The sequence below is a fragment of the Oratosquilla oratoria genome, chromosome 10 (assembly GCF_046742065.1).
Source record: "Oratosquilla oratoria isolate Oo_2021 chromosome 10, ASM4674206v1, whole genome shotgun sequence".
Taxonomy (NCBI): Eukaryota; Metazoa; Arthropoda; class Malacostraca; order Stomatopoda; family Squillidae; genus Oratosquilla; species Oratosquilla oratoria.
Window position 1 is genome coordinate 63,609,893 of NC_134786.1, and position 25,209 is coordinate 63,635,101.

The window sequence follows — 25,209 nt, forward strand, 5'->3', positions numbered from 1 at the left end:
GCGGACGACACTGCGCTTGTGGCAGGGTCAGAGGAGGGATTGAGGAAGCTGGGAGTTTGGGAGAGTATGTGATAGAAGAAAGCTAAAGATAAATGTGGGTAAAAGTAAGGTGATGAGATGTACAAGGGGTGAAAGTGGCAGTAGACTGGAAGTGAACATTAAGGGAGAGCGACTGGAGGAAGTGGATAGTTTTAGATACTTGGGTGCAAGTGTAGCAGGAAAAGGTGGAGTGAAGGTGGAGGTAGAATGTAGATTGAGAGAAGCGAGTAAATGCCTTGGTGGTTTAAAGAGTGTAATGAGAAATAGACATTTGGGAATGGATGCGAAGAGGAGACTGTATGAAGGAGTGATTGTGCCAACAGCACTGTATGGGGCAGAAACGTGGAACATAAGAGAAGAAGAGAGAAGGAGTTTGAATGTGTTTGAGATGAGGTGTCTGAGAAGTATGGTGGGGGTTACTAGGCTAGATAGAGTGAGAAATGAGGAGGTGAGGAGGAGAACAGGGGTGAAAAAGGATTTGGGAGAGAGGGTTGATGAAAGAATATTAGGATGGTTTGGACACATGGAAAGAATGAGTGAAGAAAGACTAGTAAAAGAGGTATGGAAGGCAGATGTGGAGGGAGTGAACATGAGGGGACGTCCTAGGATGAGGTGGATGGATGGGGTGAAGGGGGCTTTGGGGAAGAGGGGAATGTCTGTTGAGGAAGGAAGGGAGAGGACGGAAGACAGAGGTGAGTGGAGAATGGTTGTATATGGATGATGTTGTGACTGCATGAGGAGGAATGGGCGGGGGGGTGGGGGGTGGGGTAGTATGTGTGAGTAAATTTTGACGCAGCCCGAAGGGATTTCTCCCCGTCCTCTCCTTATATGCAAAGGGGGACGGAGAGGGGGGGTCGCCGATTAAATGAAGCGGCCTTGCTGTGGATGTACTGTGTCTTGCGACACTGCTTCTGACCCAGGGCGGTGGGCAGGGTACAGGGATGACCCGTCATCCAGGAGGTGCTCAGATGAGAGGAAGGGTGGGAGGGGTGTGGAGTGTATTTAGGGATGAAATGGGTGGGAGTGTTTTTATGCCTTTCCCTTTTTGGCTACCTCCCTTGGAAGGGGGAAAAAGCCTTGGTATATGTATGTACGTATATATGTATGTATTTTTTATTTTTTTATTTTTTAGGGTTCTTGAAAGATCCAGACACCCCTTTTAAGGGCAGAGGTCCCCCCCCCTTTACCTGCATAATATCACCTTCCTGTCCTTAGCCATAATAGAATATATAAAGTTCGTCACAAGAAGTCTCGTAGTGAAGATCTGAAAGGTCTTGATCTTTTTTATTAATTAATGACTACCATTTATTATTCATTAACTAAATTATCAATCTTTTTTATCATTTTATCTACTCGTTACCTTATTTATTCATGTATTTGTGTGTATTTTTTTACTTATTTGTTTATTCATTTATTAGTTTATTCTTTATCTTATTCATTCGTTGATTATCTATTCATTTATTTATTTATACATTTACCTGTTTATTTTCCTATTCATCTATGTCTTTGTTTATTTCCTTATTTATCTATCTTTTATACTATCTACTCATTGCCTTGTATAATTATGCGTTTATCTACATTTTGACTCTTCCTGTTAATTTGTTTATTCATTTATTCATTTATTCAATCATTTATTAATCTATGTGTTTATCAATTTATTTATTAATTTATTTTTTTCGTCCTTCGTCTGTCTACTAAATGTTTTTCTTAGCTAGGTTATCTACATATGATATACTCACTACTTCGAAAGTTGGGGGAAAGAAGGGGGGAAGTAGGAGGGGAAGTAGAGGGGGAGGTAGCGTGCGAGAAGTAACACCTGCTGAGGGTTGAGGCTTTCCGCTGGCTCTTCCGATCTTTACCCCTCCCCACCCTTTACTCACCCTCCTCCCCCCAATTCCCATCCCCCTCCTATCCCCCCCACCACCTATCATCTCTATTACCACTTTTTTTTATAATGGGGTCTTCACAAACCAAAAGGTCTCTCTCTCTCTGTCCCTATCTCTCTCTCTATCTATGTATCTACCTTTCTCTTTCCCTCCCTCCCTCTCTCTCTCTCTCTCTCTCTCTCTCTCTCTCTCTCTCTCTCTCTCTCTCTCTCTCTCCTCTCTCTCCTCTCTCTCTCTCTCTCTCTCTCTCTCTCTCTCTCTTTCTCTCTCTCTCTCTCTATATATATATATATAATATATATATATATATATATATATATATATATATATGAATATAATATGTCCCTTTCTCTATTTATCTATCTTTCTCTCTCTCTCTCTCTCTCTCTCTCTCTCTCTCTCTCTCTCTCTCTCTCTCTCTCTCTCTCTCTCTCTCTCTCTCTCTCTCTCTCTCTTTCTCTCTCTCTCTATATATATATATATATATATATATATATATATATATATATATATATGAATATAATATGTCCCTTTCTCTATTTATCTATCTTTCTCTCTCTCTCTCTCTCTCTCTCTCTCTCTCTCTCTCTCTCTCTCTCTCTCTCTCTCTCTCTCTCTCTCTCTCTCTCTCTCTCTCTCTCACTCACTCTTTCTCTTTCTCTCTCTATGTCCCTCCATTCACTCCCATATGTCTCATCAAAGTCCATTAATCTAGTGTCACCCTTTCCAGCGCTTTCTACCATCCCCCTAATATCCTTAACAATGATTACCATTCCCGAAGTGGAGGGGAGGGGGAAGTGGAGGGGAGGAGGAGGGGGGTGCCACGGAGATGAATAAGATCGCCTGACGGCAGCCAGAACAAGTATCACCAGGTACGTAAGGAGGTTAATCGGGATCGGATATAAACCTCTTTCTTAACGAGGAGGGGAAAGGGGAGGGGGGGGAGGTTATCAAAGAGATGAGTAGAATATCTCCCCCCTCTCCCTTCTCCCATATCCCCTCTCCCCCTCTACCCCTCTCCCCTCTCCCCTTCTCCCTTCTCCCTTTCCCTATCTCCCTCCTCTCCCCCTTCCTCTCCCTCACCTCTCTACCTCTCCCCCTGTCCCCCATCCCCAACCCCTCCCTTCCCATTTTCCCCCTCTTCTTCTCCTTTTTTCCCTCCCCCCCTTACCCATTCCCTCTCTCCCTATCCTTCTTTTCATCTTCACGTCTCCCCTCTCCCCCTTTCCCTTCTCCTCTCTCCCCCTCCCCCTCTCCCCCTTTCCCTTTTCCCCTCTTCCCCCTCCCCTCTCCCTATCCCTCCTCCCCTCACCCACTCCCCTCTCCCTATCCCTCTTTCCCTCCTCCCCTCTCCCCTTTCCCTCCTCCCCTTTCCCTCCTCCCCTCTCACCCCTCCCCCTCTCCCACCTTCCCTTTCTCCCCCTCTCCCCCACCCTCCCACACTGGAGAGCCTCCTTTTACATATTCATTCGCACCGTTTGTTTAACCCTCTCATCCATATCCAGCCTCGGATGAACACAAGAATCCAATCCAATCTAATACCTCGTTAGGCCGAGGTGGCGGCACACTAGAATAGCATGCTACTTGCATTTGCTACTTGCTACTTGCTACTTCGGTTATAATATTCTAGACTTCCGTGAGAACATCTCGACAATTTTGTGTCTAACATTCGTATTCTAGGTTTAAATGCTCTTAGTTTGTCGTTCAGCTTCTCGCAATATGACAATAAAAACATTTGACTTTTGGAAATTTGAAAAACAAAAGATCGCAACCGATGTCGTTTCTGCTCAAACGAGGTAGCAAAAGCGAGTAGCATGCTAGCGAGAAATGCCTAGTGTGACGCCTTATTCGCTCGTTAGGGATTGAACCCCGATCTGCTTTGTTTGGAATGAGACTAAAACCATCTTCTATATGGATAGATTTATTTTATTTTTTATTTAAATATCTTTTTATATATCTGTCTATTTATATAATTAGCTTTCTAGTTGTTTATGTTTTTATTTACTTATCTACTCATTTATTTATCTATCCATCAATTCATCTATCTACCTATCTGTCTATCTACTCATCTATTCATCAATTTGTCAAAAATATATGCATACTCTTCTAGGTGGATGAATATTTGTCTATTTACCTTCTTATCTGTGTATCTATCCATCTATTTATCTATTCATTTTTATCTATTTATCTACACACTTATTCATCTATTTATCTATATAGCTATGTATCTATCCATCTATTTATCTATTCATCTTTTTATCTATTTATCTATACACTTATTCATCTATTTATCTATATAGCTATTCATCTATCTATATATTTATCAATTTATCTATTCACCTATTTATCTATTAATATATCCATCTGTTTATCTATTCATCTATTTATCTATTCGCTTATTTATCTATTCATATTTTTATCTATCTATCTATTCATCTATTTATCTATTCATCTATTTATCTTTTTATCTATGTACCTATTTATCTATTTATCTACTTATCTATTTATCTATTTATCTATTTCTATATTTGTCTATTATCTATTCATGTTTATATATTCATCTATTTATCTATTTATACTTTATTTATTCATCTATTTATATATTAATCTATCTGTTCATCTATTTATCTATTGATATTTTGTCTATTCATTTATTTATCTCTTTATTCATTTATCTATGTATCTACCTAAAGATATATGCATCCATTTTCACTAATATTTCTTCATTTATTAACTGTTTTATCTATTTATCTTTATCTACTTATCTATCTTGCTATTTACTTTATCTTCCAATTTATTAGCCAATTTACTAACCATTTATACACTTAACTACTTGTAATTAGCTATTTAGTTATTTAACTATCTAGTCAGTTATTTAGTTATATAAAAATATGATTTATTTGTATACAAATCTATTTGTGCATTGATTCATCAGTATTCATTTTGATTTATCATTCATATATTGCTTCAATTGACCTATTTGATTTATTCATTCGTTTGTTTTTATTTCTTGTTTATCTGTTTATTCGTATATTTTTTATTCATTCGTTTATCTATGTAACCATTTGTTCAGCCATCTGGTATTTGTTTTTCTAATTCGTTATTTATTTCCCATTTATTTCTCATTTATCTACTTATTCTTCTGTATCCGACCCATGTATGGACCAGACGGTCTCATATTCGTCTGCTCTTCCATTATAATCTACTCTAATCAATTCTCACTCACTGCCACCCCCTCCCTCTCTCCCCCTCTCACCCAACCATTGCCCAACAGTACAGGGTAACATAAGGTTTATTGTCCCTTGATTAAGAAGTTACCATAGTGTTTTGCCAATGAGCTCTTAAACGCAGCCCAATAGTGGGCGCAGAGGGGAAGGGCAAGGGCGAGGGGAGACGGAAGAGGGGAGAGGGAGGGGAGCAAGGAGGGAGAGGGGAAACAGCAGCAGCCTTTGGACATTATGGACAGATTGCTTACATGGGGTAAAGCACCAGACATTGGCATAGATTGGGAGTGAGGGGTGAAACGAGAGGGATGAGGCTGGTAGGAGGAGGAGGAGGGGGAGAGAGAAGAAGAAGAAGGGGGAAGAATGGGAAAGAGGAGGAGGGTAAGGGGCAGTAGGAGAGGGAGATGAAGGAGGAGCTGTAGAAGGACCAAGAGGAGGAGGAGGAGGAGAAAAGACGAATTTAGTGTTGGCCTTAGCCGTGATCGCTGGAGAAGATGCAGACGAGAATGGGAGTCAAATAAGATAGACCTTATGCAGAAATTGAAACGTGGTACAGCCAAGGACTCGAACCTGTGCTAGCACGTGACAAGTGTTAGTGACTTAACCGATTGCGCCATCAAGAGCACAGGTTCGAGTCTTTGGCTGTACCACGTTTCAATTTCTGCATGTTGGCCTCATCGAGTCTCTCGGTGTTGATGGCTTAGAATTAAAGTGTATTGTGGTTGATAAAAATGTATATCTATTCACTGGGCCCCATTCACTGTTGTACAAGATGGACTTTATATGTATTTATGAGTTTGGAAGGCTATGTGAAAGAAGCATGTTATGGCTGAATGTAGGCAAAAGTGAACTGATGAGATGTGAAACGAATGTTGAGGCAGGTTGAGTGTGAAAGCGAAAGTTGAGAGATTGTGGAAGTTGAGTTTGTGGCAGTGAACGAAGGAACAAATGAGGTGAATGACAGAGTAAGGCCCTGTTCACACTATCGGTCTGAGCCGCGCGGAAACGGCGGCGGTACCGCATAGTCAAGGAAAACATGCGCGTGGTATATGAACGCCTCCACTGACTTTATAATTGAACCGCCGCGGTTCAAACCACGACGGTTGAAACCGCTTGTGTGAACAGTGCCTATAAGAGGCGAGTACGTATTAAAATTAAATTAAATAATGTTACGAGAAATAGGTATTTGGAGACAGAGAAGGTTATATGAAGGAACAATTGTACCAACGCTGTTTCGGGGTGCTGACTTCGAATGTAAGGGAATAGTAAAGGAAGAGACTAATTATTTTTTAATGAAATGTTTGAGAAACATAACAGGTGTTACAAAAAGAGGTGAGATTGACAAGAGATCTGCAGAATTATGTGGAACAGAGTCCAGAGGTGGTTTGAGTATATGAAGAAACTGAACGAGGAAAGACTAGCAAAGAGAGCGTGGAAAGCAGAGGTGGATGGAGTGAGACTGAGGGGAAGACCGAAATGATATAGATGAATGGGTTAAGGGGTACGCAGACAATCTGTCGAGTAGATAAATGAAATAAAAAAAAGGGGGTAGAGGGATTGAATGGAGGGAGATTGTAAATGGATAAGGGAATGATACCGTCCCAAAGGGATGTTCCTCTCATCTGTTACATCATTTTCTTTCAGGGGATGAGGAGGTGGGGTCGGGTCGGGCCACCATACGGCGAAGCGGGCTGTCGGACCCTGTTGTGCAAGGGCTGCTGTACCTTGCTGCATTGCTCTTGTCCCGAACGGCATGGCGGGAGTTTACAATGGTGTGTGTGTGTGTGTGTGTGTGTGTGTGTGTGTGTGTGTGTGTGTGTGTGTGTGTGTGTGTGTGTGTGTGTGTGTGTGTGTGTGTGTGTGTGTCTATGTGTGTATGTGTGCGTGTGTGTATATGTAAAACGTTTACCCTTTGCATGTGCAGATGATTTCTATCTTTGTAATATTATCATCTATAAATCAAACCTTAACTTATGGGAAATTCCATTCCAGTCGTTATACCATTTGGAAAGGGTAAAATAAGACATAAATTTCATGTTTTGAGATATATTTCTCTTATGTCTATGTTTTCCATTGAAATTCACAATTAATGAATGAGAAAGAACAATTAATTTACCTATTTTTTTCCACGAAGTTGGTTTTTTTCTGATCTAAACTCAACGTGAAGCTTCTAGAATATTCACGTTATGAGGTATGACAAGTCTCCTGCTTCGTTTAAAAGGAAGAGAGGAGGAGGAGGAGGAAGAGGAGGAGGAGGAGGAGGAGGGGAGGGAGGGTAGGAAGAAGAAGAAGAAGAAGAAGAGTAGACGACTACATTACATCATCATCATCACCATCATCATCATCATCATCATCACCACCATCATCATGAAAATCACTATTTACCATTCTCACCATTTATCTGCAACATTGCCCGCGCAACAGTCGCGTCGATAAGATTATATGAGAAGTTTTCTATGATACAAGTATATGAAACCAAGACACAGATAACACAGGAATACTGAAAGTAGAGGTTCTGTGGTGGTGACCAGCTGGTGGCCCGGGATTTTGGGTAGGGGGGAGGGAATGGGGGTCGTTTGGGGGGGGGGGTTAATCAGGCATTCACCACGAGAAAAATCAATCGCCCAAGTACATATATTATATATGTATATATATATTATATATATATGTAAAAAAAGGAATCAAGAAACTATAAATGGACTCGATTATTTTCTTCATTTCTTCGGCAAGAGTTTCCGAAAAAATATAGATATCTGTTTGGGAGTGGGGTTGCTTTAAGGTGTTCTTTGCCGAGTGGAATTCTTTGTGTGGTCTGTACTTGAGGGAGTTTTTTGTCTTTCTTCTTCTGGGATCATTCTTGTAAAAATTTCCGATTAATATTCACCTTAGACGAAGCCTGACTCTCCAGGTCCCTCCGTGTTACGATGCCATCTGGTTTCCTTCAAGAATTTTTTTTCTTTTACCTTTTCAAAATTTTGACTTTCCTTCAAGATTTTTTTTTTCAAAAATTTGTGTTTTCTTCATAAAAAATTCTCAAAATTTTGGCTTTTCTTCATGAAATTTTGACATTTCTTTTTTTCAAATTTTTTATTTTTCTTTCAGAAATTTTATTTGAAACTAGCCTTCGCCTCTGAGACGTGGCGGCTTCAGCCATGAGTTTGATTCAGAGCATCATAACAGTAATGGACAGGGTTACGTAAATATATACATTATGTGCACATAAACATATTCTGTACATATACATAGGTACTCATAAACACACACATGCACACGTTTGCAGTTACATACACACCCACATAAACGCACACACATATATATACATATACACATACGCATACACATACATATATATACGTATACATATACACATACATATACATATACATTATACATATATATGTCCATATATAAGTGAATATAAACATGCATGGATATAATCACATACATACAGTTATATTCATATCAATATTATTAATACATACTCTCACATACGTATATGTATATATATGCATAATTATACTGTATATGTCTACGTACATTGATCCATGTATGTATTGTATCATCGCATATAAGTATGAAGTATATTGCATATATCTACACGTATACATATACACGTATATGTGTAGATACACATCTTGTATATACATGTGTATATACATATATATATATATATATGTATATATATATACATATATATATACATATATATATATATATATATATATATATATATGTGTTGCAATCGAAATTCGACTATATTGGCACATGCATACAGTTTCACTCACTGTCTGAGTTAAGGAATAAGGGGCTGGTTCCACTGAACACCGATTCTGTACACAAAGCACTGCGCAGCGCAATTGGCGCAGAGTGCGCAGCCTCATTTGTCCCAAAGTGAGCTCTCGGTCCCTTCCCGGGCACCGGATCCGGCCACACGCCGGCACCGGACAACAGTGACCCCGGTAACCTCTAGTGGCGTCACGCGGCGTCAGCGGTACACTTGCGGCGCCGCGAGGAAATTGGTTTCGATTTCAATTTCTTCCGTCCTTCCTTCGTCTGGGTTATGATCTCGTGATAGGGGCAGCACTGGAGAAGTTCGGTGTTCTCATTGCGGTTTTACCACTTACAGGAGGGTCCCTAGATCGATTGACCTCTGTGTGTGTGTGTGTGTGTGTGTGTGTGTGTGTGTGTGTGTGTGTGTGTGTGTGTGTGTGTGTGTGTGTGTGTGTGTGTGTGTGTGTGTGTGTGTGTGTGTGTGTGTGTGTGTGTGTGTGTGTGTGTGTGTGTGTGTGTGTGAGTGTGTGTGTGTGTGTGTGTGTGTGTGTGTGTGTGTGTGTGTGAGTGTGTGTGTGTGTGTGTGTGTGTGTGTGTGTGTGTGTGGTGGGGTGTGTGTGTGTGTGTGGGTGTGTGTGTGTGTGTGTTCGTGGTGTGTGTGTGTGTGTGTGTGTGTGTGTGTGTGTGTGTGTGTGTGTGTGTGTGTGTGTGTGTGTGTGTGTGTGTGTGTGTGTGTGTGTGTGTGTGTGTGTGTTTCTTTTCTTGTTTTTCGCGCGCGTCAGAAGAGGAGGGAGGTGGGGGGGGGGCGGACCGCTCCCTGGAACAACCATATAGTGCCACATCTTACAGTACAGACCTAAATCTGCTCACAACATCCGGGTTGCTCCCGGAAGATGGTGCTTATCCCAAAATGGCCACCTGAACCATCTTCGGCCATCTGAACGGCTTTGAGGAACCACCTGGAGCGACAGGGGGGGAAGGTGGGTCGAAGGTTTTCTGCGACCACCTGGGCCACAGATACACACGCATACTGGAAAGCGGATGGGTCCCATGCGTGCGCATGGTATAGTACACACAAACGCGGGAACCCACAGCGAAGAGAGGGAATGGATGTTGCGAGCGTCGGCGTCGGCGGCGGCGGCTCGCGTCTCGTGAGAAAAAGAGAGAAAGAGAGTGATTAGGGCGTAGGTAGAGGGGTTGGGGGGGGAGGAAGGAAGAGAACGACGGGCAATTACGCAATGACGGTGTTCATGCACGAGAATTTGTCCGAGGGCGTCGAGAAGAAGGAGTTGTTATCTGCTGGCGGTGACCGAGTCTCCGCGCCGGTGGAGTACGTGAAGGCTGGGGAGTGTGACTTGGCCTTGAGGCGGAGGGAGGCGATGGAGGAGGACATGGAGGTCTGGTCGCGGTACATGTAGGGAGGGGTCGGGGCCGGGTAGGGGCATGGCGTGGCCCCCGTGCCCAGGGACGAGGGCATGGAGACGGCGGTGGGCATGATGCCCGCCGTGGAACTGCCCATGCCCTGCGAGGGCGACTGGAAGCAGTTGATCGGGGACATGGCCGGTGGCTGCTGGCTGACCAGCGGGTTCATGTTGACGCTGTTGAAGCCCCACGTCAGGCTCTTGGCCGCCCCGAGGTGCGAGGGCGTCACCTTGGCCGCCCAGTTGTTGTACGAGGAGTAGCCCGAGTAGAGGGAGTCGTCGGTCCAGGCCAGGCCGTTCAGCTGGGGGCCCCAGCCTCCCTTCAGGTCCCCGGGCATCGCTGACATCCCTGCAGCGGTCATCGCGTGCCGTTCCCGCTTCCTCCACTTGGCGCGTCGGTTCTTGAACCAGATCTGCGGGCAGGAGGGAAAGATAACGTTTAGTAGGGGAGGGGGAGGGGGGGAGGGTGAGGTGACAACGTCGGTGTGAAGAGATAAGGCGTATCGCAGGACGCCGGGTCCCTTGACACCTCGAGGGGGTTTTTGTGAACTGAATGAAAGCCTTAACTAAGGTCAATAAGTCGAGGTTAGTATCCTGAACAATGGTTCCTTGCCTAAACTAAATTAAAGTGGTAAAGGTTAGGAAGGAGAAAAAAAAAAGAAAAAAAGAGGCGAGTTTGTGCGTGCGGGTAGTACAGTAGACTTAGGTCCTGTTCACACTAGCGGTTTGAACTGCGCGGAAACCGCGCCGGTACCACACAGTCAAGGAAAAATGCGCGTTTGTGTGTGAACGCTCCCATTGATTTACACTGTAATCGAACCGCCGCGGTTCAAACCGCCAGTATGAACAGGGCCTTAGTAGCCACGTAGTGAGCGCTGAGGCAACTGGTTGTTTTAAGAGAAGATTAGATAACTTTATGGATGGGGGTGACAGGTGGTAAGGGACATGGAACTGCCTAGTGTAGGCCTTATGGTCTCTTGCATTCTCATTCATTCTTATATTCTTATGTAGTACAAGAATCACCCGAAGTGCAAGAGCTCTTCACACGACGCGGCAGAATTACCGTCCGCCATGAAAGGGGTTATCACACTGGGCTTCCACGGGTTTCATCAGCGCCGACCGTTGAGAGTTCGTTTGAGTAAAAACGACTTCGGTTACAAAATTTAATTTTTCAAATCTCCAAATATCAAATTACCTCTCCATTACATATATATATATAGCAATGCTCAATGATGAACTAAGAGATTGTAAACCTATACAAATGTTAGACATATTGTCGAAATGTTCTTAGAGAAATCTAGATAGTAAGCTAAGTCATATTCTAGGGATGTTGGTGGAAAAATAGCCCAGTATGATGACCATATTACATACTACGCAGTAACGCTTGCCGTACTCGCCCCACGCGGACACAAACCGATGGAATATATCCTAATGTACCATATAACTTTATGGGCATCGAAGATAGCGAGGTAGAAGGACAGATAACAAAGAAATGCTCACCCTGACTTGTGCTTCCTTGAGGTTTAGCCACAGTGCGATTTCTTCTCTAGCACTCAGGTCAGGGTACCTGTGGATGGAAAAAACAAGATTAAATGTCAAATATGTCTATGTGTACACGTAAACATATTCTCTATGTATGCGTGGATACTCATGAACATATACATACACACACGTCCATGTTTGCGGTTACATAAATACATACACATATATACATATACATATACATATATATATACATATACATATACATATACATATATATGTACATATATATATATACATATACATATACATATACATATACATATACATATACATATACATATACATATACGGTACATATACATATTCATATATGTATACAGTACATATACATATACATATATACATATACATATACATATACATATACATATACATATACATATAGATATACATATACATATACATATATATATATACATATACATATGCATATACATATACATATACATATACATATGCATATACATATACATATACACATACATATACATATACAGAGTAACTCTTGTCCTAAAAGAACAAAAAAGAGGCTAAAGAGGAAGGGCGCTTCTATTAAAACCCGAAAAATCAAAAGAAAATTTAATAACAATACGACATAATCTTACCCTTACGCGACCCATAGCTGTTCACCGCCAAAAATTAATCTAAGTTTTCCTAAGAAAGAATGAGTGAGCAAAAGATGAAAACTAATCCTAGAGTCTTAAAAAAAGATGTTCTGAAAGCTAATAACATAGCAGGCAATAGCATACCTGTGAACTGATAAGCCAGAGCTAGACAGAGATCCAGCTTGAGTATATTATTAACCAAAGCTCAGACTAAGCTTAATCCTAGGAAACAGTACTAGAGTAAGAGCACACACATATTCTAGTTAAGAATCTCCACGCTTGTCCTAAGAAGTGAAACGTCTAGTCATTTTATTTTTCGCACCAAGAACTTAGAAGTAATGATAGAGTAAGTTGGTGAAATAATTCCTCACAGATCATAAGAACTAGTGATATAATGAAAGAAGATCTATATTACTGTGAAAGGATAGGGCATGGTTATTTTGAAGTCCGAAAGCTAATTAAGGTGAAATTTACCTTTATTTTAAGAAATACTGTAGTAAAGGTGTAGCGGATCTAAAACATTCCAACAAAATTGTCACACTAGGTTTCTAAGATTTGATAACGGAATAAGTTGGTAAAAACATTCCTACAGAATGATAAGGCAGAAGTAGATGAAGGTGTAACAACGATTCATGTCCCTCTCTCTCTCTCTCTCTCTCTCTCTCTCTCTCTCTCTCTCTCTCTCTCTCTCTCTCTCTCTCTCTCTCTCTCTCTCTCTCTCTTTCGATCGATCGCTCGCTCTTTCTCTCACTCCCGCTCTCTCTTTCTCTCACTCCCGCTCTCTCTCTCTCTCTCTCTCTCTCTCTTCTCTCTCCTCTCTTCTCTCTCTCTCTCTCTCTCTCTCTCTCTCTCTCTCTCTCTCTCTCTCTCTCTCTCTCTCTCTCTCTCTCTCTCTCTCTCTCTCTCTCTCTCTCTCTCTCTCTCTCTCTCTCTCTCTCTCTCTCTCCTCTCTCTCTCTCTCTCTCTCTCTCTCTCTCCTCTCTCTCTCTCTCTCTCTCTCTCTCTCTCTCTCTCTCTCTCTCTCTCTCTCTCTCTCTCTCTCTCTCTCTCTCTCTCTCTCTCTATGTGTGTGTGTGTGTGTGTTTGTGTGTGTGTGTGTGTGTGTGTGTGTGTGTGTGTGTGTGTGTGTGTGTGTGTGTGTCTCTCTCTCTCTCTCTCTCTCTCTCTCTCTCTCTCTCTCTCTCTCTCTCTCTCTCTCTCTCTCTCTCTGTGTGTGTGTGTGTGTGTGTGTGTGTGTGTGTGTGTGTGTGTGTGTGTGTGTGTGTGTGTGTGTGTGTGTGTGTGTGTGTGTGTGTGTGTGTGTGTGTATGCATGTGTGTGTGTGTATGTGTTGGTCTCTCTCCTCTCTCTCTCTCTCTCTCTCTCTCTCTCTCTCTCTCTCTCTCTCTCTCTCTCTCTCTCTCTCTTTCTCTCACCTGTTGCGTGCGAAGGTGCCCTCCAGCTCCTGCAGCTGCTGCGAGGTGAAGTGGGTCCTCTGCCGTCGCTGCCTCTTCTTCTTGTTCTTCTCATCCTCAGACTCCGTCGTGCAGGACTGGCTGGGCTTCTCGTCTGCAACAAGAGACCAAAGAATGAGGAGGCTGATCTACGAGGTGTACAAAGAAAGCAATGACCGAAAGATGCAGTCTTTTTCTTCCCCAGTCTTGCCATGTGAGAGACTGGTTTGAACTCTTAACTGAGTGAAGACTTGGTGACTCAGGATTTGCAAAAGGAAACAGTTGCTCTACAATCCAAAAAGTGAAAGATGCATTAGTTGTTGTTGTTTATTGTTTTGTTTTCTATTTATCTATCTTTCATGAAATCTGAAATGTAGTCATCATCGAAAACTATAGTCAAAGCCAAGAAAAAGTCCAAACAAGAACAGGTCACATCACATCGTAAAGAAAACCACCAACACGACATCAGGAGGAAATAAACCTACAAACCAAATTAGGTCACACCTATTCATAACACCACATCGTTTTCTTTTGGAAGCGGACTGTCCTGTTCTTGTTCGGACCCTGAGTGTAGCATCACCACAGGGTAAGGAAAGACTTGTTAAATCACCAAAGAACAAAGTTTTTCCTCCCGACCTCTGAGGTGGTAGAAAAACGAAATAATCTAAACACGACGAAGAACAGGCAAGTTGGTCTCCTGAGAAGCCGGGGACATTTGTCAAACCTGAAGGCCCTTCCACGCCCGCAACACACACACACAAAAAAGACCTTGCGGGTCAGGGCTCTATGACAACAAACAGAGACAAAGAACGATGTAATATATGCGGTATGGTAACACGGAGTTGTGACCGTATGTGTTTCTTTGTGACCGTGTGTGTTTCTTTGTGACTGAGTGTGTTTCTTTGGGGCCTTGTGTGTTTTACAACACACGTATTCATTTCAGCAAGAAAGGAGGGTTTATGTTTTGTTGCAAATCGAAGGAGTGATGATCATTTCATTATTCCCCAATCCCCCTGTGAGGTTAGGACTATCGAACGAAATTATTTTTTCAGAACCCCCTGTGAGGCTACAACTCTCGAACGATATGAATTTTTCAGAAACCCCACATGAGGCTAGAACTCTAGAACAAAATAGATTTTTTAGAACCCAGTGCGAGGCTAGAACTACCGAACGAAATGAGTTTTTCAGAACCCAGTGTGAGGCTACAACTCTCGAACGAGATGAGTTTTTCAGAACCCCACGTGAGGCTAGAACTCTAGAACGAAATGAGTTTTTCAGAACCCAGTGTGAGGCTAGAACTATCGAACGAAGTGACTCAGACCCGCCATAAGAACAAGACGAGCAATTGAGTACCCCGCGCGAGGCTAGACCTCTCAAAATATCCTGCATTTAAAGTATTGCCATCGTACAGTTACACAGAAAAATTCTCTTTTCGGGATTTTGTGTGAGGCTATAAAACATGAACGTAAGTGAACTAGTCAAGCATATCAATGGCGTGTGCGAGGCTCTATAAATTTCGAATTTTCTTGTGAATTGCCTTTGTGCATCTGCGCAGAAAATTCTGTATTTAGGATTTTGTGTGAGACGACACGATACAGCCGAAGGCGAGTTAGTCAAGCATATTGGTGCCGTGTGTGAGGCTTCACTTTTGAAATTACATTGTGTTAAAAGTGTCATTGTACAGTTACAACATATACAGTTTATATATATATATATATATATATATATATGTATATATATATATATTTGTATATATATGTATATTTGTATATATATGTATATATATATATAAATATATACATGTATATATATATATATACATATATATATATATATATATATACATATATATATATATATATACATCGGAAAGGTTAATGTGTCTGTGTATTCAATATTGCGTCCATTGGAATTCTATATCTAATTGTTTGTGATAGCATGTATTAGGTACAGAAGTATCTATGCATTCTATATAGTCCCAAGAATAGTTTTAGTCACCTCATCCTCAAGAAATATTTTTCTATCAAAAAGAAATAACATTTGAGGATGGAGCTTTCATTATCACGATGTTTCGCTTGTTAGAGCTTTATATCAAGTACTTGATGAAGCTGTAAAAAGCAAGAGTTCGTACTAACAAAGGCTCCGTCTTCACGTGGTTCTTCTTTTGATAGACAGGTCGGTAACTGCCAATTCCATACAAGTATTTTTTCTTTGCAATTGGACCCCCTATGGTGTATTGACTGCATTTTTCATGTAGTCAGGATTTTAGGGTGGGTTCTGCTGTGAATGTGCTGTGTCTTGCTGCATTTCTTCTGACCCGAACAGTGGGCGGGAGGATGGGATGACCCTTCATCCACAAGGAGCCAAGATTAAAAAAAAAATAAATAAATAAATAAATAAAAAAAGTGATAGAGGGAAGTAGGATGGGTAGTGCAGGGTGAATATCATGGCTGGCTACCTTCCTTATAATAGGGAATAAAGCCTTTTGGTAAATAGGGATTTTTTTATGGATAGGGAATCTTTTAGGGAATTTATTGGCGCCCCTACGGACCAAGTCACGCGGTATTCTTTTATGATTAGTCTCCACTAAAAAAAAAAAAAAAAAAAAAAATCTCCTTTTCTTTCTCCTTGTCCGCCTTAAATCTATCCTTGACCACCTCAGTGACTCACGGTGGTATTCTTAAAAGAAACTTTCCTTATATAAATCTTATATAAATTCTTGGGAGGGAAATATTTATATAAGGATTCTTCCGATGCTATTTTTTTTTAAATCCTTTTATAAATCTTTCTCCTCCAAAGATATATGTATGATTTATATAAGGAAAGATTTTTTTAAGAATATCACCGTCAACTTCTTTGGTGCGATAGTGTCCTCAGGGATAGAAACGCTTGCTATTTCAAACAATACACAAATACTCTACGGCTGTAATAATAATCGCAAGAGCTTGGTAATTCATGGTAACTTCGCAAGAGCTTGGTAATTCATGGTAACTCATGGTAACGCATGGTACGTGTTCATGTTCACAGACGGCAGTGCGCAAACGAAAAACACAGGAAACAGCAAATGGAATCACAAGTTCACATGAATATAAAAGAGAGAGAGAAAGAGAGAGCGAATTGTCCGTTTCCTGTCAATCAAATTGAGAGCAGATCACGTCTCACTCGGACGAGAGGAGATTTGGGTCCGTCAAAAAAGGGGGAGGACAAACGTGCCCTGTTTTGGGCGGACGAAAAGGGGACTCAAAAAACCGGGGCTAACTGCCCCGCGTTGTCCGGCTCAGGGGCATCCGTCCGGGGGGCACTCGATGTCCGAGTGTTTGCCCCGGTCGGACACTTGCCCGATCTCTCCCCCTCGTGATTGGAAAGTTCGAAAGCCTTCGATGGGCTTCACACATCGACACTCAGAGAGGAAAACTCCTTAATTGCTTATTGGCACGTGATGAAGGGACGGACGGCTGGGGTCAATTTGCCCATCAGTACCGTCATTGGCTAAATCCCCCGGCCACTCGCAAAACGGACTTGTTGTTCTGCGGCCAGCTGCCAGAGGGCGCCCCAATGACGGCTCTCCAGCTGGTAAAAGAGTTGCAGTTGGGCCGGCGACGAATAGTCGACGACCTAAAACGCTCTGCGCCGGAGGACGAAAAACTCGCCGAAAACATTCTGTTTGGGCGTCCGGTTCGGCAACGAGGCGTCTTTCGACGGCTTTGCGTCGCGTTCGAGCCAATTACGATTTGACTTTTTCTTCTTTCATTAATTACCGCCATGTCGTGTTTCTGCATTAAATACTACTGGAGGGGGAGGGAGGGAGGAGGAGGAGGCGGCAGGGAGGATATTCAGTCTTTGAAAAATGTGAAATCGCCTGATTTAGAACAGTCCACATATTTTCTATTCCTGTTTCAATACTAATGTGCATATTAACTTTTTTCTTTTCATTTTCGTTTGCATAACACCTCCCTGTAGACAGAAAGATCTATTATCAAATATTTTATATCAGAAGTCATTGTTTCATGTAACTAGAGAATGGCTCTAGAAAAATACAACAAATACAAATAATACAGGAAGTACAAGGAATATAAGAAATACGAGAACTACACCTGATACAGCAAATACAATACAATAGATAAGAAATACATGAAATGGAAGAAGTTAAAGAACTACACTAGATACAAAAACTACAATGAATACAAGATATACAAGAAATATAATAAATACAAAAATGCAAAGAATGCAAGAAATGAAAAAATGCAAGAATTACAATAGATACAAGATACAAAAGAAACACAAAAATGTAAAAAAATATATAAAAAATAAAATCAAGAACTACAAGAAATACAACTCGTACAAAATCACAAAGGCTGAAGGGGCTATCACACTGGGCTTCCACGGGGTTATCATACTGGGCTTCCACGGGGTTATCACCAGCACCAACCGTTGAGACTTTAAGTAAAAATGACTTCGGTTACAATATTTCATTTTTCAAATCTTCAAAAATCAAAATATCATTCCGCCATATATAGCAAAACGGAATGATGAGCTAAGAGATTGCAAACCTAATGTTAGACATGCTGTTGAAATGTTCTTAGAGAAGTCTAGATTTCTATAAGCTAAGTCACATTCCAGTTAGAATAGAATCGACTAGCACCAGCCAGAACAAAAGTGTTGCATCAAATAGTCTGTTTCTTTAGCTAAAGAAAATACAAAATTTTCCACTATCATAAATAGCCAATGACGCAACACACACACTAAACCAGGGGCCAACTTTAAACGACTGAAATTGTTCGGTTATCCTCCATTACTAGTCCAATAAAGAACAAAAGCCTCCCGTATGTCTCCAATGAATCACGATTCAGCCTATGGGGGCCGCGTAGGGATTTCGGGCGTCGGTTCGAATCCTGCGCTCAGGTGTGAACAGTTCCGGACAACAATCAAAATTGAGGTCCGAGCAGGTACGAGCCCCGCAAACCACAAAAAAAAGGCTTACCTATGCCACGTCACTCCTGCAAACTTCTTTGTTTCGTGTCTCCACGTTTCTGTTGATTCTACTTAACCAGTATCAAACATATAAACTATCCCGCAGGTTAAAAGGCTCACTGTAGATTATCACGAACTTTGCAGGATGAGCGCAGTTTTTCAGGTGAATAAAATCACCTGACGGCGCCTATTATAGCTGGGTTTGTGGCTGTCTTCTCGGGAAAATAAAATAACTATTATTTAGCCAGAATAAAATCACTGAAGCTGTCCGCTCATTCGAGATTTCCTTTTTTCTTTCTCTTCGGTCGTCGTTGGTTCCTCAGCCTAAGGGGATCCTTTGCATTCACCAGAAAAAAAAAATCACTAAAGTTCGTCCTCTTGTGGATGTGAAGAGAATGGAGAGGGTGGCGGGTTGGGTGTTAAATGGATTTAGAGAAAACTTACGTTCAGGTACCAATAGCAAGTCATCCATTGGGAGCTCCATGAGGAAGTGTCTCAGGGTCTTTCTTCAAGAACGTCTTCGGAGCGACTTCGGAACGACTTCGGAAAACCGCCTCTGACCACAAGCAAGAATCGACTGACCCCTACAGCGATGCACGACATAGATCACCCCCACTCCCTCCTCCTCCACTCCCTCCACAGTGCTCTTGATGCCCCCAAAGGTCATGTGTTGACCTCTGTTGAGGCCGTGGAGGCTTCCTTTGACCCTTCGTGACCTCACCTATCCAGAGCTTCGCACCTCCAGACTCCGCCCTGCGTTCCTCATCGGTCTTCAGTCCTCTGAGGTCCTTGCCAAGGTCGTGGGTGGGGTGAGGAATATTAAATGTGGTTCCTGTGTCTTGTTTGGGTCACTCGGCGGGTCTCTCGTCGCGTTTATTGCCTGCGCGATCCCCCCGAGGGTTCAAGATTTTATTGCTGAGACAACATTAAGGCCATCAGCTAATTCCAGGGATTTAGTTTGTTTCCTCGATTCGAACGCTCTTCGTTTATTTTAACCTGACAGGGAGGTCTTTCTCCAGGTTCCTCGTGGACCAGAAGGTCTCCTTAGACAAATTTAGGTTTAAGAAAGAAATAAGCAAGAACGGGCTTGCTAACAGAGTGGTTAACGAATGGAATACTTAGTAACCATGTAGTACTGCGCTGAAACAATATGTTGTTTTATGAGATCAGATAACTTTATGGACAGGGATGACAGGTGGTAAGGGACATGGAACTGCCTAGTGTAGGACTTTCGGTTTTTTGCAGTCTCCATTCTTATGTTCTTATGTTTTGCCTTTGGAAGTCTTTGTCGTTTCAGTGCCAATGGGCAAATGAATTGAAAATCTTCGGTTTTTTTATCTATTTATTTGGTTTTATTTTCTACTGGTCTATTTAACTCTTTATTTTGTTTTACTTGATTCAGTTTTATTCAGTTATTTTTTTTTTAATGTTTTTCTTTAGTTATGACGTGTCGTTTCATTCAGACGATGAAGAATCCCGGTTGATTACCGACCAATTCCAACCAGGCAGCGATCGTCCTCTTATATTTTGTTATGTCTGCCGTCAGTTGATTTTAATCACCAGTGGAATCGCCCTCAACCCCACCCCCACGCCCCTTAACTGCCATAAGGGTAACTGGGTTAATTCTCGGGGTGCCCAGTCCTTTTCTGTTCTTTTCCTGATAGGTATGATGTCGTGTCTATAATTTTTTATTTCTATTATTATCATTATTTTGTTTTTACTTTGGTTTTGGTTTCTGTTTAGTTTTATCTTATTTCTTCTACTTATTTCACTTTATTTTCATTTTATTTTGTTTTATTTTTTATCTTACTGATTTTATTTTGTTATGTTTCAATTAACTTTATTTGATCTTATTTACTTTAATTTATTGCTATTTTATTTTGTGTTATCTTTCTTTTTTCTATCTTTATTTTTTTTCTTTTCTGTATCCGATCTTGGTATGGACCATAAGGTCTCCTGCCTGCCTCTTGTGACCAATTGTAAACCGTTGTGATTCCTCATAAGATATTTCATAGATACAAAAAGGCATATTAATCACGAGACACGTACCCATTTACAACATAATACACACACAAGAACGAAAAAGAAAAATTTAACAAAAAAAATAAAAAGTATAAAGTTCTTGTTCAACAGTTGTAATTCAAATATTCTTGAGTGACTATAGTCAACTTAGATATAGTCCTTAACTATAGTTAGATATTCTAAGAGTCTGTTAAGACTAATAAGCATTACTTTCGCTCAGTTAATGTCTATGTTGACATATCTAACAAACTGAATTTAATACTTTTCTTAACCGGGTTAGAGGGAAAAAATCGCTTCAGTGAGGTACTTTATTTAATTTATTTAAGCTGCCGTCACGTGATTTTATTTAGCTTTGGGGGAGTGAAACGTGATGATGCCTTGTCTTCGAGTCCCGTGCATGCGCCGCGAAGTCACACTTTGTCACGGGGAGGGTCCCCAGCTTGCCCCGAGCCCCTCCGCTAATTACACCGCCCACCTGGTGGTAGGCGACGTCGTGTGAAATTGCCGACGGCCTCGTGGCCGTGGGGGGTCGGATGGGTGGGTTGGGGGGTTGGGGGTTGGGGCCGGGGTAGGGGTTGGGGGCTGGGTTAGGGTGGTTTGGGGTTTGGGGTTTGGGTTTGCGCATGGGTGGGTTTGGGTTTGGGTGGGTTTGAGTTTGGATTTGGGTGGGTTTGGGTTTGGGTGGGTTGGGGGTTGGGGTTTTGGTGAGTTTGGGTTTGATTGGGTTTGGGTTTGGGTGGGTTTGAGTTTCGATTTGGGTGGGTTTGGGTGGATTTGGGTGAGTTGGGGGTTTGAGTTTGGGTGGGTTTGGGCTTGGGTGAGTTTGTGTTTGGGTTTGGGTTTAGGTTTGGGTGGGTTGGGGTTTATTTAGGTTTAGTTTTGGGTAGGTTAGGGTGAGTTTCGGTTTGGGTGAGTTGGGGTTTGGATGGGAATATAGTGGTTAGGTGGATTTGGGTTTGGGTTTGGGTTTGGGTCGATGTAGATTTGGGTGGGTTAGGGCTTGAATGGGTTTAGGTTTGGGTTTAGGCTTGAGTGGGTTTAGGTTCTGGTTTGGGTGGGTTGGGGGCTAAGGATGATTAAGGTCGTTGGGGAAGGGTGCGATACCCCAAGGTCATAACCACAACCCAACAAGCCCAATCAGGTTATCAGCACAAGCACGTTAATAGCCTCACGGCGTGAACCACAATGAGATCATTAAACTAACTATCCACCCGAGTGACCAAACTATCGATCGTCTTCCTCACTAACTGCGCACTAGTTATCTTCACTAAAACTAGGTTATTCAGTGGTTTCCGTCGATAGCACCACTGAGCATTCTAATGATGTGATTTCGAGTTTCATAACCAGAAATAGATCACTTCCTAGTTTTGGTTTTACTTCCACGTCTCTTCCTATTATTCTACTAGTAGTCTATTGCTACTATTACTACTACTCCCACTGCTACTATTATACTGCTATGTAGTTATGCTTTTACTACCACGTCTATTACTACTATTCTACTAGTAGACTATTACTATTATTTCTGCTACTTCCACTGCTATTTCGATACCACTGTCTCTATTCCAGTTGCCATTACTATCATTGTTGACTATGTTACTACTATTAGCAATACCATTACCACCCAATAGTACTACTGTTCTTATTCATCTACTACTACTACAACTACTACTACTACTACTACTACTACTACTACTACTACTACTACTACTACTACTACTACTACTACTACTACTACTAACACTACTACTACTACTACTACTACTACTAACACTACTACTACTACTACTACTACTACTACTACTACTACTACTACTACTACTACTACTACTACTACTACTACTACTACTACTACTACTACTACGACTACGACTATGGGAACTCGTCATCACCACAATTTTGTGATCAGTTTAGTTGTCTTATTACCAGGCGAAACCAGCCTCACCCCTTTCCTGCCCTGACCAATCACGGTCGCCTTTGAACGTTATTATGCGATGTAATTGGTCAGTTCCTAAATCTACAATTACTTCTTCAAATTTTCCTCTTCGTCATCGTCCTCAGTCATCTTCTCTTCCTCCTCCTCTTCCTCCTCTTCTCCTTCCTCATCTCCCTCTTCCTTCACCTTCTCCTCCTCTTCTTCCTCCTCTCCTTCCTCCTCTGCCCCCTCCTCTTCCTCCTCTTCTCCTTCCTCCTCTCCCTCTTCCTTTTCCTTCTCCTCTTCTTCCTCCTCTCCTTCCTCCTCTTCCTCCTTTTCCTCCTCCGCCTCCTCTTCTTCCTTTTCCTCCTCCGCCTCCTCTTCTTCTTTTTCCTCTTCTTTCTCTTGCTCTTCATCCTCATCCTCCTTACCCTCCTCCTCCTCTATCTCTTACCCTACACACTCCTCCTCCTCTTCCTCCTTCCCTTCCTCCTCTTCCTCTTCATTTTCTTCCTCTTCCTCCTTCCTTTCCTCCTCCTCTTCCTTTTCCTCCCTTTTCTCTTGCTCCTCCTCCTCATCCTCCTTACCCTCCTCCTCTTCCTCATCTTCCTCCTCTTACTCTTCATACTCCTCCTCTTCCTCCTCTTTTTATTATACTCCACACTCATCCTCCTTATCCTCATCCTCCGTCGTCGCCTCCTCTTCCTCCTCCTCTTTCCCCTCTTCTTCTTCCCTCATCTTCATCCTTAGCCTCCTTCATTTCCTCCAACTCCTCCTCCTCCTCCTCTTTTTCTTATTTTTCACACTCCCCATCTTCCTCCTCAACCTTAGCCTCCTTCGTCTCCTCCTCTTCCTCCTCCCCCTCCTCCTCCTCCTCCTCCTCCTCCTCCTTCCCCTCCTCCTCCTCCTTCCCCTCCTCCTCCTCGCCCCTCCTCCTCCTCCTCCTCCTCTTCATATACTGCTTTTTGACCCCATCAATCAGTGAATGGAAGACTAGCAACACAGGAGAATGGCATGAAGTCCGCCCAGGTAAAAGAAATGAATAGATAAATATATAAATTAAAATAAAAAAGATGAAGGTGCAAAGGATCTTACGCCAGGAGGCGCTGTGTAGTAGCTGCGGCCAAAGTCGTCGCATTTGCCCTATTCGTATGCGTTTTGGGGACTCTTAGGGGGCAGGTAACAAACAGTCACTGCTGGGGATCGGAGAGGAGTGCGGGATTCGAACCCGCAAGTAAGAGGATGAAGTAGTAGTAGCAGTAGCAAGCCCTCTACTTCAGCCATTGAAAAAGGTTTTTTTTCATGATCGATGTGTCAACAGTTCATAAGAAAGGTTCGTTTGCCGTAAGATCTATTTGCAGTACTCCAGTAATTTAGAATATCCGGAAAAATAATAATAACTGTGAAAAAGGTGTTATGTTTAAACCAGTGTATACACATATACACATATACATACATATACATATACACGTACACATAGATATACATATACACATACATATACCATACACATACAGATACATTCATACATATATACTTACACGTACACATATTCATACACATACACTCATACACATAATAATACATATACACATACAAATACATACACATGGACATACGAAAACATACATACAAGATACGGAACAGTAGCCTCAATGTAGCTAACAAGACACAATGGGCAGGATCAGCGAACACGCAGGAGGGACTAGACTAGACTAAGGGACAGTAGCAGTCTTGCTTTGAAATGGCAAGGCTGAGACGTACACTCTCACACCTTGTTGGCAGTCGTTCGGTTTAACGGCGCCTTCCCCCCTCCCCCTCCCTCCTCTCTTCCCCCCCCCCCCGCCCCCGTTCCTGACCAACTACCTGCAGCTTGGAGGTCACGCCAGGTCACGAAGTTTGTTGACATACCTCGAGTTCATTAGGAGTTCTGGGAGTGCTTTCGTCATGTTCGGGACGGTCTCCGTTGAGTGGGGATGGAGTATTACACTAAAGCCCCAGTCACACTTACGCGACTAAAGTGAGTTCGTTTGATTATGAACGACTTAGGTTTCAATCTTTTATTTTTCGGATCTCCAAATGTCTATTCCCCTTTGCGTCATATATGGAGAAACTGAATAACGAACTAAGAGAAGTGAAACCTATGCGAATATACATTTTGTTGAATTGTAGACTTAGGGAAGTCTAGAATACCGTAGGCGAAGTCGTCTTCTAGCTTTTCAAATTCACAACATTTGACGGGGGATCAAGTAACAGTTAACTCTCAACGACCATAGGTCCCTTCTAAGCTGAACAAAGCCGTCTGGCCTTGATGGATTAACTCATGAATTATAGTGACACACTTTAAAGATTTTTTGGCTGACGATTTCAATCAGGTAAT

General features: G+C 42.1%; 1 protein-coding gene across 1 annotated transcript in view; it reads right to left on the reverse strand.

Moving 5' to 3' along the window:
• Positions 1 to 9,581: 9,581 nt before the first annotated feature.
• LOC143029021 (pituitary homeobox x-like) overlaps positions 9,582 to 25,209 on the reverse strand; it is a 76,718-nt gene continuing 61,090 nt past the window's right edge. Inside the window, exons 2-4 of the mRNA XM_076191362.1 lie at positions 13,907 to 14,039; positions 11,842 to 11,908; positions 9,582 to 10,754 (exon numbers count right to left, since the gene is read on the reverse strand). Of these exons, the coding sequence (XP_076047477.1) occupies positions 10,152 to 10,754; positions 11,842 to 11,908; positions 13,907 to 14,039 (803 nt within the window). The 3' untranslated portion in view covers positions 9,582 to 10,151. The remainder of the gene's footprint in view (positions 10,755 to 11,841; positions 11,909 to 13,906; positions 14,040 to 25,209) is intronic.